The 16,052-nt window shown below is 55.4% G+C and overlaps 1 protein-coding gene across 6 annotated transcripts in view; it reads left to right on the forward strand.

Moving 5' to 3' along the window:
* The window catches only part of PALD1 (phosphatase domain containing paladin 1), an 83,393-nt gene that overhangs the window by 39,804 nt on the left and 27,537 nt on the right, over window positions 1-16,052 (forward strand). For 5 of the 6 annotated variants that reach the window (XM_072756228.1, XM_072756229.1, XM_026003974.2 and 2 more), the window contains exons 2-8: window positions 7,393-7,606; window positions 10,683-10,785; window positions 11,745-11,924; window positions 13,260-13,424; window positions 14,413-14,573; window positions 14,782-14,857; window positions 15,578-15,729. In XM_072756228.1, the coding sequence (XP_072612329.1) occupies window positions 7,422-7,606; window positions 10,683-10,785; window positions 11,745-11,924; window positions 13,260-13,424; window positions 14,413-14,573; window positions 14,782-14,857; window positions 15,578-15,729 (1,022 nt within the window). In that variant the 5' untranslated portion in view covers window positions 7,393-7,421. Of the gene's footprint in view, window positions 1-3,910; window positions 5,808-7,392; window positions 7,607-10,682; window positions 10,786-11,744; window positions 11,925-13,259; window positions 13,425-14,412; window positions 14,574-14,781; window positions 14,858-15,577; window positions 15,730-16,052 lie in introns of those variants that run through there. The other variant, XM_026003983.2, reaches the window with a different exon arrangement.

Genomic DNA, 16,052 nt, shown 5'->3' on the forward strand with positions numbered 1-16,052 from the left:
CCTGGGAGGGGAAGAGGGGCTGAGGGGTCGGAGCCCCTGCTGGGTGTCAGGCTGGCTAGCCCTTGCTTTCTGCACACTTAGGCTACCCAACCCAGGTGGCATAGGGACGCTCCTCCGTTTAGAGGGGAAACTGACACCCAGAGAAGGTAAGTCACACACCCAGGGGCCCCGAGGAGTGGTGGAGACGCGAGTCAGCCGGACTTGGGCCCCCGAGCCCGTGCTTCCCGGAGTCGGAGCCACTGTGTCCCCTACTGGGTGCCAGGCCATCAGAGAGTCACCGACAGCTTCCGTGAGTCTCCAGCATCCTGGGAATGCTGGCGCTGGTTCCCGGGAGTCCTCGGGCCTGGCACAGGCTTCTTCAGTTCTCACCCACGGCAAGGGTTGGGGGTTAACCCTGACTGACCCCCCACAGCAGGCCGCGGGGTGCCCCCCGGACCGTGGAGCACTGAGACTCTGCAGCACCGTCCAGTCAGATGTCACCTGGACCACCTGCCTCATTCTAAATGGTCACGTTAAGAATGTGAGAGGAAATAGATGAATGTAATTTTAATGGCATTGCTTAACCCAATATATCAGCCCATATTATCATTTTGACATGACTCAACACAATACATTACATTGTTAACGGGATTCCCTTTTTTTTTTTTGTACGAATTCCTTGAAATGCGCACATTTACACCTGCAGCACATCCCACTGAAATTGCTGGACCGCGAGAGACTGTAAAGCTGTCTTCCAGAGAGGCTGCACTATTGTACACTCCAGCAGCCATGTCTGGGATCCACTTTGTTCCACATCCTCACCAGTGCTTAATGGTGTTGGTCTTTTTTTTTTTTTCAAAGATTTTATTTATTTATTCATGAGAGAGAGAGAGAGAGAGGCAGAGACACAGGCGGAGGGAGAAGCAGGCTCCATGCAGGGAGCCCGACGTGGGACTCGATCCCGGGACTCAAGGATCACGCCCTGGTCTGAAGGCAGCGCTAAACCGCTGGGCCACCTGGGCTGCCCTGGTGTTGGTCTTTTAGTATTTGTTACTCTAATATATTTCCCTGATGATGAATGATGCTAGGTCTGTGTTTATGGACTTATTTGGCTCCCGCATATACTGTCAAATCTTTCGCCTGTTAAAAAAAAAAAGATTTTATTTTATTCTTAAAAGATTTTATTCATTTGAGAGAGAGAGAGAGAGAGAGAGAGAGAGAAAAAGCAGGGGGAGGATCAGAGAGAGAGGGAGAAGCAGATGCCTCCCTGAGCAGGGAGCCTGACCTGGGGCTTGATCCCAGGACCCCGAGATCATGACCTGAGCCACAGGCAGATGCTTAACCAACTGAGCCACCCAGGTGCCTCCAAAGATTTTATTTTTAAGTAATCTCTGTACCCAGTGTGAGGCTCAAAACTACAACCCCGAGATCAAGAGTCATATACTCCACCTGCTGAGCCAGCCAGATGCCCCATCTTTTGTTCATTTTTCATTGGCTTTCTTGTTAACTTGGGACCATGTTGTAAGAGTTGGAGCCTCTTTTGGTCAGGCTTAGATAAGATATTCTTTTTTTTTTTTTAAGATTTATTTATTTATTCATGAGAGAGAGAGAGGGGGCGGGGAGAGAGAGAGGCAGAGACACAGGCAGAGGGAGAAGCAGGCCCCATGCTGGGAGCCCGATGTGGGACTTGATCCCAGGTCTCCAGGATCATGCCCTGGGCCAAAGGCAGGCGCCAAACTGCTGAGCCACCCAGGGATCCCCTTAGATGAGATGTTCTATGTCGAGTGCTCTGCACGCAGAGATCTGCCCATCGGCCCTCCTGACACCCCCTCTCTGCAGTCAGGGTCACCGTTGAGACCCTCCCCTTGCCCCCCAAATGCAGGCACGGGACTCACACACTCTGGAGCACACCCGTGCTTTGGCTAGTGTCATTACACACTTGGTCAGTATCAGCTCGGCACCGTCTCCCTGTGCTCACAGCAGATTCTCCCCCTTTGCTTGGGTCGGAGTGGGCATGGCCCAGCCCAGGAGCCTCTGCTTGGGAGGCAGCTGCTCTCGGCTTCGGCCTTGTCCTTGTGACCCGAGCACATCGCTCTCCCTCTCTGGGCCTCTGTTTCCTCACCTGTGGAGGCAGAGGGCTGGACTCGCTGGCCTCCAGCGGCGTAGCCAGCTCTGAATCTGCTGCTGGGGGCCCGTGGTGACAGCTGTGACCTGTAGTCACATCTTTCCCCGAGGTGGGACTTGGGATTTTGCGACAGGGCCTGGGGTCCATCCCGGTGGGCAGGGAGGGCAGAGGAAGGAATGGGGATGGGCAGCTCTCCACTTCAGTTTCAAGAGCCAGACTGCTTTGGAAAAGCCCACGGGATTTGCCAGGCCCGGAGGTCATGGCTGCTGCACCACGACAGGGACAAAGAAGGTAGGGGACTTGTGAGCTTTGATTACAGATGGGGAAACTGAGGCCAGAATGGAGACAGTTCAGTCCTACCAAGAACCGCCTGAAAATAAACGGACTTGGGCAGCCTGGGTGGCTCAGCGGTTTAGCGCCGCCTTCGGTCCAGGGCGTGATCCTGGAGACGTGGGATTGGGTCCTCCGTCGGGCTCCCCGCATGGAGCCTGCTTCTCCCTCTGCCTGTGTCTCTGCCTCTCTCTGTCTCTGTCTCTCTCTCTTTCTCTTTCTCATGAATAAATAAATAAAATCTTTTTTAAAAAATGGACTTCGACTCACAAGGTGTTTGGGGGCCAAGACCTTAGGAGTCTGCTCTTGAACCTCTTGTCTGTCCCCCATAACGCCAGCACCTCCTCGGCTTGAATGCTGCCATTGACGAGAAAGCTCATCCCTCTGCAGCCCGGGCACTTGTGCTGTGGCATCAGGCATTTAGTGGATGAGCTAGAGCTAATGTTCCAGCTCCTGAAGTTGAATTGTTCCTGGGGAAACAAGGTCACCTCTCTGCCACCAATTCCATAGCGCAGTTTCTTTTGTCTCAGGAATGACTGCTTGTGGAGGCAGCAGGATGCGTGTCCGTCCATCGGCCTTTCTCACATGCCATGGTAGTGTAGTCCAGATGATTCTGTGGCTTCCTAGCTGATCACTGAGGGTCTCTGTCGGGGAAATGGGGCCTGGAGTCCTTGATCCCTCCGTGGGAAACCGTGCATCTCTCTCCCCGTCTGGGAGGCCGTGTCTGGGATGCTCTGGCAGAGAGTGGAGTGGATGAACGGGGATCCAAGAGCAAGGGAGGGAGAGCGTGGGGCATGCTCTGGCTCTCAGGGCAGCTGTGAAGAGGCAGGAAGGCAAACTGATGAGGAGCACATGTCAACTGCTGCCACTTAGCAGAGGTCAACCATCCTCCCTGGAAATGGACGCAGTAAGGCCTGGATCTTTTTTTTTTTTTTTTGTAAGATTTTATTTATTCATGAGAGACATACAGAGACAGAGAGAGAGGCAGAGACACAGGCAGAGGGAGAAGCAGGCTCCATGCAGGGAGCCCGACGGGAGACTCGATCCCAGGTCTCCAGGATCACGCGCTGGGCCGAAGGCAGCACTAAACCGCTGAGCCCCCCGGGCTGCCCTGGGCCTGGATCTCAGGGGCTTGTTGGGTGCCTACTGCCTCGGGGTGCTTTGAAATGTTAACAAGCAGCAGCAAAGGAGAAGGTGAAAGAGGACCTATGTTTGGTGGGGAATATTCTTCCCTCAAATTAGGGTTTTCTTTTTTAGTTTTCTTCCAAGAGCCACTCTCACACTCTGGCAGAAACTTATGGAGTGCCTTTCCAGAATGTTTTCAGGTGCACAAACTATGGGATTACAGAGGAAGTGAGTCGTATTCGGAGAGCTGAAACACTACAAAACAAGTTGGTGGTGTAGTAACACGTGTCGCCGGTTATTATTTTAACAAGATAACCTATGACCTTGTTAGGGAGATCTCAAGGATGATGAGGCAGGGCTGGAGGGAGAGAGGGAGCCCTTTCCAGACCCGAGGTTAAATTTTATTTTGTAAAGACACAACAGTGACAGGGCTGCTGTCGCTCTGCTTGGATGGTGGCATTGAGCTGGAGTGTGCCTTTGATGGGCACCCGTCCGCACCATGGACACCCAGCCAGTCCTGATTGTCCTTTTGGTCTCTGGTGTCGAGAACCCCAGTTTGCAAATGGCACAGCAGCATCTTTATAGCTAGCTTTGCACAGTGAGGTTATGCTTTGTTCTCATGTCCTCGAAATTCACCGGCTCGTAAGGTCACTTGTGAGAGCCTGGGGGCTCAGGACCACCGGGCACACAGTTGCCCAAAGTTGGTCAGTCATGTCACCCCAGTGCCTGTGGGCAGGGCCCCGGGTCCCTGTGGTTTCAGAGGAGGGATGTGTGCAAGCCATGTTTCCAGACATCTGCACAATAGCAGTGTGAAAAAGGGCCTGTGAGCTCTAGGGACCATGTCCCAGGCCCTGGGGTGCAATGGGGATGATGGCCTTCACTTGTGATTGAAGGAAGTTCTGGACCAGCATAATTGCTTACAAACCATCCAGGTTCCATGGACCCCTTCTTTCAGTCTCCCCATCTCCCACCCCGCCCTCCCCACTCTCCCCTCAAGCAGAGGTTTGAGCACTAGGGACCCCACTAACAACACCCCTCCTTGCTGACCACCTTCCCTGGTAGTGGGCATTGACCGCCAGGACCTCTAGTCTTAGGAGTCAGATCCGATTGAATCTGGAAGAAGCTGTTGGACCGTCCCATCCCTACTGCCATTTTACGGCTGCATATGTGGGGAGGATGAGGCCCCTGTGCTGGCGAGGTTCACTCCAGGCAGGGTGGAGAGAGGTTTTCAGGATGGGGGGAGATCTGCAGAGTGGGAGGCCTGGGGATCCTGGGGCTTCACCCTCTAGACAGTTTGGAAGCTGGTCAACTTTCAAAGGAGATTGTCCTTCCCCCACCCCTGTAGCCTGCAGCTGTGCACATGTGTATTGTCTCCCAGCTGTCCTTACAGGGCCCAGCTGGGGCCTGTTGTCGCCTGTGGAGCCCGTGAGAAATGGGGGTGGCTGGGGCTGGAGCTGTGGGGGTGTCAGCCGCAGCTCGAACTGGTGGGGGGCAGGACGTGGCCAGGGCTGGGCAGCTGTGATCAACTGCTGCCTTCTGTAGCCCCTTCCCACATCCTGTCCTTCCTACCCTCACTTGGGGTGGCTTCCCGTGCTCCTGTTCATGGAGGAGACTGTACTCGTCCATTCCTCCTTGGGCCAGGCTGCTGAGAGGGGTCTGGGGAACTTTGGTGAGCTGTGTTGGGAGCCCGCCAAAGCCAGTGAAGTGGAGAAAAGTTTCTGGCTCTGCTGTGGCAGGCTGGGGCCCACTGTGGAGCCCTTCGTGCTCTCCGAGCAGCCTGTGTTTCTGTTTGGGAACAGAGGCTCATTCCCTTCACCTTTGTCAGAGATGGAGAGGGGGAGGGAGGGAGAAATTGGATGGGCTATGGTGGGGCTCTTATAAACACAAGGTGTGCATGTTGACAGAGCTGTCACATGGCTGCTGGGAGATCTCAAGGATGATGAGGCAGGGCTGGAGGGAGAGAGGGAGCCGTTTCCAGACCGGAGAAGGACAGGGACAGGTGGTGGCTGGGGAAGGTTCGAGGAGGGGTGGGTGAGTCTAGTCATCTGTCTCAGCGGCTCTGGGGAGGGGGAGCCCCAGTCCTCAGGGCCTGGGGGAGAGAAGGCACAGTGTGCTCAGCCTTCACACTAACATGCTGACCCTGCCTCTGCCACCCACTTCCCAAGGTGCCGCTGCTGGTGTGGAGAGGGAGGGCTGGGGAGCGTGGCTGGAGCAGACTGTCCCCAGCACACGGAGCAGCTGACACCGGGTCAGTGGCCACTGAGGGATGGTTCTGGTGCTTCTGCAGTGCAGAGATGTCAGGGTGCAGATGGAGCTGGGGATGGGCGGGCCGGGTGGCCCCCTCCTGTCCTGATCCTAGATCATCGGGGTTGACTGGGGACAAGGGCTACTGGACCCTCAGAGCCCTGGAGCCTGTCTCTGCCCGTCGTCACCCTTCCCTTGGGCCCCGAGGAACTCCCAGCCCCTTCCCTCCTCCCCAGGGCTGGTCCTCCGACCCCGGCCAGTCCTCCTCACGCCCTCCAGCAGCTCCTCACTGGTCTCTGGCTATTTCCCCAGATGTTCTCTTATTTGTCCTCAGTAGGTTTTAACTTTATTACCCAGTGTTCAGGGGAGAAAAAGCAAAAGGAGAAGTTAGAAGTGCACTCTTCACATGGTGATAACTCACATTAGCCTATTGTGTCCCCCAGACTTTTCTCTGATACGTTTCCATGAATTAAAAAGGGACTGTAGCCTCTTCTTGCCTTGCAACCTGTTCCTTCTAGCCCTGTGTCCTCGAGGTCTTTTCAAATCCATCACTGTGGTAATTTTAATGGCTGTTTAGCCTTTCACCTTAGTGATGCCCCCTCCTTTATTCAGCAAAGCCCCTGTTGTTGGCTGGAGGTTGTTCCCGGGGTTTTGCCATCCTAAATAACACTTCCAGCAACCACACGCCCTGGAAGCCTGATTTCTGCGTGCATCCTTAAGTATTTCTCTGGGAGGGGAGACCACTGTGGGGTGGGGATCACTGCGTCCACCAGGGTGCCCAGCCTGCCTCACATGGGTGGAAGGTTCGGCTGTTGGTGATATTGATGATGGTGATGGCAAATTCGGGGCCCTGGTGCTTTCACTGAACCCTTGGATGTCTCTGGCCTCATTTCGTGAGATTTGTGGCTAGCATGTCCTCCAGCATCCTGTTCCCATCCACATTCTCTCTCTCTTTTTTTGAAGATTTATTTATTTTAGAGCAAGAGAGAGAGGCAATAGGCAGAGGGAGAGGAGAGCAAGGATCTGAAGCAGACTCCCTGCTGAGTGCAGAGTCTGACCCTGGACTCAATCTCATGACCCTGAAATCATGACCTGAGTTTGAAATCGAGTCGGACACTTAACCACCTGAGCCACCCAGGCACCCCACATCCACACTCCTCAGAGCCAAGCCTGACTTCCCTTTGCACCTGCCCTAGGTCTTTGCACTCCTCCCCGTCAGCGGGGTTTGGCTTCTGGGTGGCCTGACCCAGTCACTTACAGCCCTAGGTCCTGACCAGGTGTGGAGGGTTAACCCCTTTCTGACAGTCATATTTTTGCCAGGGGAGTATGACTGTAAGGGGTCAGGGGCTGTGTCTTTGTGTCTCTTCATATCCATGACCCTCCAAAAACAGCAGCAAAGGGCCAGGCCCATAGCAGGCCCTCATGAACACGTGGTAGGCCACATACCTGCCCTGTGTCCAGCTACAGGTCAGCTGGCCCTTTCTGGGTCTCAGACTTGGTATCTGTGCAGTGGAGGTGGAGGGGGCCAGGTCCCTTCCTGCCCTGGATTTTCCTACCCCTTCCTCTACCACATGCTTCTTGTTCCACAGGTTTGGGGTCCTGAGGCTGCCAGCAGACTATGGGTACAACGGCCAGTACTGCCCAGCAGACAGTTTCGGCGGGCGCCCCCTTTGAGGGCCTCCAGGGCGGAAGCACGATGGACGGTCCGCACTCACTCAGCGTCCACTCCTTCCAGAGCACAGGCTTGCACAACAGTAAGGCCAAGTCCATCATCCCCAACAAAGTGGCCCCCGTCGTGATCACGTGAGTGGCAGGGGTGGGGCAGGGCTGTGACCATGTCCCTAGAAGACAGGGTTGGGGCAGCGGCCTGGAGGAGGGGTGGCACCCAGCACTTAGTCTGCAAACCGCTTTCCTAGATGAAGATCCTGAGGCCCAGAGAGGTTAAGCAGTTTGTCTGGAGTAACGCAGCAAGCGAGTGGCTGAGTGGGTCTCTAGGCTCATGTTACTTATGGGCATGAGGACATGAGGCATGGAGAGGGAGGAGTGGCTGGTGGGGGGACGCCCTTTTGAAAATAATTTTTGGCCCAACATTTTCTTCTTTTTTTTTTTTTTTTAAAAGATTTTATTTATTCATGAGAGACAGAGAGAGAGAGAGAGAGAGAGAGAGAGAGAGGGGCAGAGACACAGGCAGAGGGAGAAGCAGGCTCCCTGCAGGGAGCCCGATGTGGGACTCGATCCCGGTCTCCAGGATCACACCCTGGGCCAAAGGCAGGCACCCAACTGCTGAGCCACCCAGAGATTCCCTGGCCCAACATTTTCAAAGGGAGTTTATATACTTGGATGTATAAAGCTTAGATTTTTATTTTTCACAACCAGTAATTATGGCTCGAAAGTGAGGTTAATACCAGGTCGTTAGAGAGCTGTGAGCTGAAAAAGCTGGAAGCTGTTGGTCACCTCTCTTAATTAAGTCCTTGAGGGACATTCCCGGAGGAGGCTGAGGGTTTGTTCTGACACTGTATTTGAGACAGTGCACTACATGCACCCAGAGGAAAGGGGTCCGGAAGGGGGCTCTGCAACCCTGTCTGCCCTTATGGGGTCAGTCAAGGAGGGGCTGCTGGGAGCCAGAGGCCAGGAGGACAAAAGAAGCATTGGCTGTGTCTCCTGGTGAATGGAGAAGCCTTATCTTCTGTTGAATCTGCCTCTGGGCCCCTCCTGGACGCAGGAAGTAGGACACAGTGAGCTAAGAATGAACTGTGTTCCACACATGGAAGTTTGGCAGAGACCTAGTAGATGGGAATTTCTGTTTAAGGAGACCTGAGGGCCGGGAATGATAAATCCGCCTTTTGGCTTTGAGGCCTGACAGGAAAATTAGAGTCCTAATCCATTACTGTGCTCCTGATAAGGGGAAGAGAAGAGACCTGATATGTATTCCCTCTCCCAGGGATGACACATCTAGGTTTGGCCCCCCGAGAGCAGTGTTGAAGACACTGGTCCTGGGCCTTGCTTTGTGACCTGGGGCAAATCCTCTTCCCTCTCTGGGTCTCATTTTTCTTAGCAGATTATGTGGGGATGACATGCAAGATATTTAACCAACTGCTGTGGCTCAGAACAGTCACGGGGCTGCTGAAGAAATCTGCCACAGTGGGACTGTGTGTGTCTCCTGGATCCAGCATGAGTGCAGTACCCCTGGGGTTGCAGCATGGGTGGGGGCAAGAGACCTTAGAGATCACCCAACATGGGGTTTGGCAAACTGTATCCTACAGACCCAATCCAGCCTGGCATCTGTTTTTGTAAATAAAGTTTTATTGGGACACTGCCAGTCCTATTCACTTATATGCTATCCGTGGGTACTTAACACCTCAGTAGCAGACTTGTAGTTGCAACAGAAACTGTATGGCTCCCCAGCCAAAATTATTTACTATCCAGTTCTTGTTATCAAAGGTTTGCTGACTCCTCATCTTATACGTTTTAGATCAGATGTGAAAACTGGATCTAAGCGCACAAACTGGAACTCCTGGGGGTAGAGGGATTTGCGCACCACATGGCGAGATGGAGGCAGAGCTGGTAGCGGGACCCCAAGTCTCTTGACTCCTCGCCTAGTGCTCCCCTGTCCCACTCATTCCACCTCCCGGCCTTCCCTAGACACAGGGAGCAGAGGAGCAGACACCAGAGAGGCGCGAGCGTCTTATCCATTTGTTATAATCGGCACGGAAGCTTGTGTCTAGAGCGCACAGACCCACCCTGGTTTAGCATCTGCATAACTCTAGTTTTGTACCTCTTAGTTTTGTTTGAAATGGCCCTGTGTAGAGGTAGCATTGCTACTAGTAAAAGTAATTCTATTAATAAACCCTGTGCCCAAGGCCCTTGGCTAAGCGCTTACGTTCAGCCGTGCCTTGAATTCTCACAGCCGCCCTGGGAGGTGAGGATTACTGGAAACGGAGCCACAGAGAGTTGAGTAACTCCAAAGCCACAGGGTTGCTGAGCGGTGGAGCTGGGTTCGTGCCCAGGTCACACACCCCCAAAGCCTGTGTCCTGAGCCACCTCACTGTGCTGTGGGATTGTCAGTGTGGTGTTGTTCTGAGAGACAGTCTGATGGAAGGGTCACCTGGGACCCAAGTAACGCTTGAATAGGAGGCCTTGAACAAGACCAAAGCTTCTCTCTACACTAGAGTCCAGGAGGTGCTCCAGCCTGGAATGGTGGCTCTGGGTCAGCCAGGCCCCTCCTCTCTTGTCTCCCCACCACCATCAGCATCTACTTCTCGCCATCACTTCTGGGTGCTAGCCAGGGAGAAGGAGAGAAGGCACCCACCTTTTCTTTAGCGAATGGCTCAAAAGTTGTACACATAGCACTTTTCCTCATATCCCATTGGCTAGAACTTTTTTCTTTTTAGAGATTTTAATATATTTGAGAGAGAGCAATAGAGGGAGAGGGAGAGAGAGAAAAAGAGAGAGAGAGAGAGAGAGAGAGAGAGAGGAAGGGTATACAGAGGGAGAGGGAGAAGCAGACATTCTGCTGAGCGGAGAGCCCTGTAGGGGCTTGATTCCAGGACCCTGAGATCATGACCTGAGCCCAAGGCAGATGCTTAACTCACTGAGCCACCCAGGTGTCCCTCCATTGGCCAAAACGTAACCATATGACCATCCTATAGCTGCAAGGGAGGCTGGGGAATATAGTTCCCCACTGGATGGCCCAGTCACAATTGCAGGGTTCTGTTCTTGAAGGAGAGGGTGGATGTTGAGGACAGCAGGCCATCTCTGCCACAGAGGGGTGGCCCAGGGCCTGGGAAGGGTGGGGTGGCCCTGTTGTGGGGTCTGGTGAGGATGGGGGATAGTCAGATCGTGAAGGTTTCCTGACTTGGGCTCTGTTCTGCCCTGGCAGGTATAATTGCAAGGAGGAGTTCCAGATCCATGATGAGCTGCTCAAGGCCCATTACACGCTGGGCCGCCTGTCAGACGCCACTCCTGAGCACTACCTGGTGCAGGTGAGGTCAGCCCGGGCCCTCCCCCTTCAGCCTCTCCCACCCCTTCCCATCCTCCTGCCTCCCAGGGTCCCTCCCTCCTGCTTTCCCCCCTGGCTCCTCCCTTCTCTGCTTCTGCCCTCACCCCACCCTCTGGGGCCCCTATCCACTTCCTCCCACACCATGGTTTCTGGGGGCCGCTCCCCCTGCCCCGTGAAGCCCCTGGCTCTTCTCTTCTGGCAGGACCCTGCCTGGCCCCAGCCTGCCCCCACCACACCCTCTGAGCAGCAGGAAGAACAGAGACAGGGTCCCAGCCTGCTCCCCCCAGCCTGGGGATCTCCATCCCAGTCTCTGAGTCCCAGAACTTCTCTGGCTTAGCTGTTTTTTCCCCTCACCTCTACCCTAGAAAGTGAGGTCTCCAAGCACAGATGACTTTTACTCTGTGGTCAGTGCATCCATCCACACCAGCTGGGGAGGGAGGAGCCCCGTCCCTCGTCAGAGCTCCAGGGCCTTAGGAAGGGGCTAGTGCAGGATTCCTCTAGCTGATTCCTGGGGCCCCAGTTGTGATCCCTACGTGGCCCTTTCTCCAAGCCCTTTCTCTGGCCAAGGGAGACATTTGCCTTCTTCGTGGAGAGCTTCGGGCCCCACCCTAGGGCCAGCCTCAGTCTCCTTCCTCTGGAGTGCCTCTCCCTGGTCTCTCCTCAAGGCCTGGCTCTGATGCTGCCTCCTGTGTGAAGCCTTCTCTGATTTCCCCACCCGGAGGAATTGTTTCTCCCTTTCCCATGCTAAATGACACCTTTCTTGGGATCACAGATGGTCATGTATTTTGTTTGTTTTTTTTGAAAAGCCTACAGACAGTTTGAAGAGCATGTCCCCTGCCCCATCTCTCTGCTCCCCATCCTCTGGGGCCTGGGATAGAACTCCACCTACGGAAGATGTCCCTGAGCCATCTGAGTAACCCCCTGTGGCTCTCCCCCTGCCAGGGACGCTACTTCCTGGTGCGGGATGTTGCTGAGAAGATGGATGTGCTGGGCACTCTGCGGGGCTGTGGGGCCCCCAACTTTCGGCAAGTGCGGGGTGGGCTCGCCGTGTTTGGCATGGGACAACCCAGCCTCTCTGGATTCAGGCAGATTCTCCAGAAACTCCAGAAGGATGGACACAGGGTAAGTAGCGCCGCTTCCAGGCAGGATCCGGCCCCCCAAATCTGGACAGGGGCTTCCGGGAGGGCCCTGGCCACATGATAGGGAGGGTGGCTGGGGACGCAGACTGGGCTCTGCTGGGCATTGAATGCCATGATGATCATTGTGGTTGGCATGGTTGAGATTCTGGGCCAATATTTATTGCCATGTCATTTGTGGCTATGGGGGCCCTAAGGTCAGGAGCCCTTATACACCTAACTTTGAGAACCTCGGAGAAGTCAGAAAGGTGACAGTGACAAGAGGGGACAGGTGATAACGAGAGAGCCACAGCATGATGACCAGAGCTGACATAGGCTTGTGTCAACCCTATGAAGGCAGGGCAGTTCCTCCCATTTCAGAGGAAGAATGTAGGCCCAGAAAGGATGAATGAGTGGTGTCAGCTTATGAGGCCCAGCTTATGAATGGTGTCCCAAGACCCAAACTAGGCATCTGGACTCTAAATGCATATTTTTTAAAAAATTTTATTTATTCATGAGAGAGACAGAGAGAGAGGCAGAGACATAGGCAGAGGGAGAAACAGGATCCCTGTGGGGAGCCCGATGTGGGACTCCATCCCAGGACCGCAGGATCATGCCCTGAGCCCTGAGCCAAAGGCAAACGCTCAACCACTGAGCCCCCCGGGCATCCCTAAATGCCTACTTTTAATGTCTGCTCTTTCCTGCCTGATGCTGAGGTGGAGTTTTGAGTGTTTGCAGGGTGGAGGCTGAGGGCCCGCTGTGATTGCAGGCTCAGTGTGGACAGCCCACACCTGATTTGACCTGAGGTTTAGCTGGAGAGTTCTCAAGTGAACCAGAGTGGGGTGGGGTGTTAGCTCTGTGCAGGTCCCATCTTCTCAGCCCGACAGCAAGTTCCACAGGGAAGGGTCTGCCCACATACCTCTTTGGGTGTAAGGTGCTCAGTGAATGAATGATTGCATCATGGTGGTGGACATTCATTTCTTCACCTGGTGTCTGTCAAGCACTTGATTGATCCAGCGTTTCGTGCTAGGACTAGTGGGATGTGTAAGGAACCTGTAGTCCATGAAGGGAGATGTACTCACTGATCATGTTAGTATGAAGCAGGAGTTACCACCATGAGCTTCGGACAAAGGGCTGTTGGCCCCGAGAAGAGGGAGAGTCGGGGGCAGGTGGCATTTGAACTGAGCTTTGCTTATCGGGCAGGATTCATGTTGCAGGGACCGGGCGGGGTGACAGGCACTCAACGAGGGGGGAGCAGCCTGAACAAAGGCCCAGAGCTAAGAAGGTCGAGCGTCCGTGCTGGACAGTGGTGACAGCTTCTTCCGCCTTGGGCTCCTGGCAGGGGTGCATCATCTTCTGTGTGCGGGAGGAGCCCGTGCTCTTTCTGCGCGCCGACGAGGACTTCGTGCCCTACACACCCCGAGATAAGCAGAATCTTCACGAGAACCTCCAGGGCCTTGGACCCGGGATCCAAGTAGAGAGCTTAGAGCTGGCCATCCGGAAAGAGGTGAGGGTCACTGATGTGGGTGGGGGGGCCCCCCTTTGCTGGCAGGCCGCGGGCAGCTCATCAGCCCTCACTGGCCCATGCCCACTCACATCCCTCCCTGGCTTGGGCGAGCAGCTGGCTGGAAGGCCAGCTCATGGGAAGCCAGAGGAAGGACTTTTTTTTTTTTAAGATTTTATTTATTTATTTGACAGGGAAGTATAAGCAGGGGGTCGTGGCAGAGGCAGAGATAGAAGCAGGCTCCCCTCTGAGCAGGGAGCCCAACATGGGGGTCGATCCCAGGACCCCGGGATCATGACCTGAGCTTAACCGACCAAGCCACCCAGCACCCCAGGAAGGACTTTTTTTGCCTCTGTTTGGCCCAGCTCTATTTGCCTCTGCCCCTTTCCCCCCCTGCATACCTCCTTCACACTCAGCACCCTTGTCTAGGAGGGAGTGGAAGTAGCATCAGACGAGGAGCCCCAACACTAAGGGTCAGCCCTCTATGAGCCGCCACTGCTCCCGATGGGCCTCTGTTTCTGAGGTGCCTCTCTTCTCCTCCTCCACAACATGGGAGGCCTGCCAAGTTCCTGAGGCCGTTGACACACCGTGGGGGTGTGTACCTGGAGTGTGTGGTCACGGGGCCCCCAGAGACTCCCCGGGCAGGAACCTCCTTTGTCTCCTCTGGTGCCCAGATGAAGGAGCTTCCCCTGTCCTTTGGTCTGATGGCTTAGCTGGCTCCTGCTGTCCACAGGGCGGGGCACTTCCTCCGTGGCCCCAGTGTGGGCCATGTCATTTTGTACATGGGTGGCTGCCCTCAGGCCATGGGCCACCTCTGTCCTGTCAGGACTCCCAGGGCACAGAGTACTTCCCTGTGGCCAGGTGCTTTCCCCTAGAGGCAGAGCGGCCCACCGGTGGCCTCTGTGGGGTCCAGTCCCTCTAGAGCTCAGCCAGGAAGGCCAGGAGGGGCCTGAAGGTCAGTCATGGCCCCTCACCCCAACTCCTCCTATAGATCCACGACTTTGCCCAGCTGAGTGAGAACACGTATCACGTCTACCACAACATTGAGGACCTGCTGGGGGAGCCTCATGCTGTCACCATCCGGGGTGAGGACGACGTGCTTGTGACCAAGGAGGTGTTCCAGCGGCCCCTCTTCCTGCAGCCCACCTACAGGTACTGAGCGCCAGTCCCACCCGGGGTCACCAGGTGACTTGGGCCACACGGGATGCCAGTGTGCTGGGCATGGGTGCTCTCTGGCCCTGCTCTCCAGCTGTGGCCTCAGTTTCACTGTGTGCAGGGTGGACTAGTTCCCCACAGGAATGCAGGGGTGAGGGGGGATGCCTGGGCTGTGCCTGATGGGTCTCTCCCCCTTGCCTGGCAGGTACCACCGCCTGCCCCTGCCAGAGCAAGGGGCCCCCCTGGAAGCCCAGTTTGATGCCTTTGTGAGTGTCCTCCGGGTAAGTCAGGGCAGGAGGGGCTGGTGGGAGCACAGAGTAGGGACAGGTGCCTGCAGAGCGGGTCTGGGTCTGGGCCCTGTCTCCATGGTGAAGCTCAGGGCAAGTGTGGCCTCTGGCTTTCCTCAGAGCAAAGTGTTGTGTAGGAGGTGGAATGTCCGTATCTCTGTGGGAGTGTGTATTTGTACATTCTCCGCTGCCAGAGCCCAGCGCTGACGGTCTGAAGGCCTGCGTTCTGGGCAGGCTCAGTTGTTAACTTGCTGTGTGATCTTTGGACAAATCACCTGTCTAGACACCAAGTTACTGGAGCTAAAGAATTCTTATGCGTAGACCCCGGGGCTGGTGTTTCCTGAGTGCGGGTGGTGTTTCTTTCCCATCTCCTGCAAAAGAGCCACCTTATTTAATTTGTATTTCAGGGCTTGGGGGTTGTTAAATACAAGCCTGTCCCCTCTGAGCAATCTTACTTCTCAGACCAACTCCTTGAGCTCTGCCAGGGCCTGGGAAGGAGGCAGGGCTGTGCTCCTTGGGGCGGATAGGGCAGATTAGGCTTTGAAGTTTGGTAAGAGAGGCTGAGCCACCTGTCTAGGCACCCCACCCCCCATCCTTGCCAAAGACTGCAGGGCACAGGTAGGCCCACGTCGTGATCCCCCCAACCTCCCCGGCTTGGTCCCAGCAGAGGGGTTTCCAGGTCATGCTGTTGCTGATGGTTCTGGTCTTTCCCAGGAAACCCCCAGCCTGCTGCTGCTCCGAGATGCCCACGGCCCCCCCCCTGCTCTCCTCTTCAGCTGCCAGACGGGAGTGGGCAGGACCAACCTGGGAATGACCCTGGGTACCCTCGTCCTGTTTCACCACAGTGGGGCTGCCTCGAGGCCCGAGTGAGTGTGGGGATGAGGAGCGGAGCGGGCAGGGCTGGAAGGAGTCTGGGGACATGGCAGGAGCCCAGGGCTGGCACTGGGGGTGGGGCAGGTGGTGTTCATCTCCTGGGTTGCCACAGACTTGCTGAGTAACGTGGAAAAAGTCACTTGACCTCTCTGGGCCTCAGTTTCCCCAGTGGGGAGCATGCCCTTTGCTTCCCCCAACCTGAATGGGAAGGAAGACTTGGACCCTGTAGTCCAGGGCTTCTCGGCAGCCATGAGAATGGGAGCGTCAGCGTGGTAGGGGGACAGAGGTAGAGGCCTTTGGGGGCATTGCCTATGCT

This window comes from Vulpes vulpes, chromosome 4, assembly GCF_048418805.1.
Source record: "Vulpes vulpes isolate BD-2025 chromosome 4, VulVul3, whole genome shotgun sequence".
NCBI lineage: Eukaryota > Metazoa > Chordata > Mammalia > Carnivora > Canidae > Vulpes > Vulpes vulpes.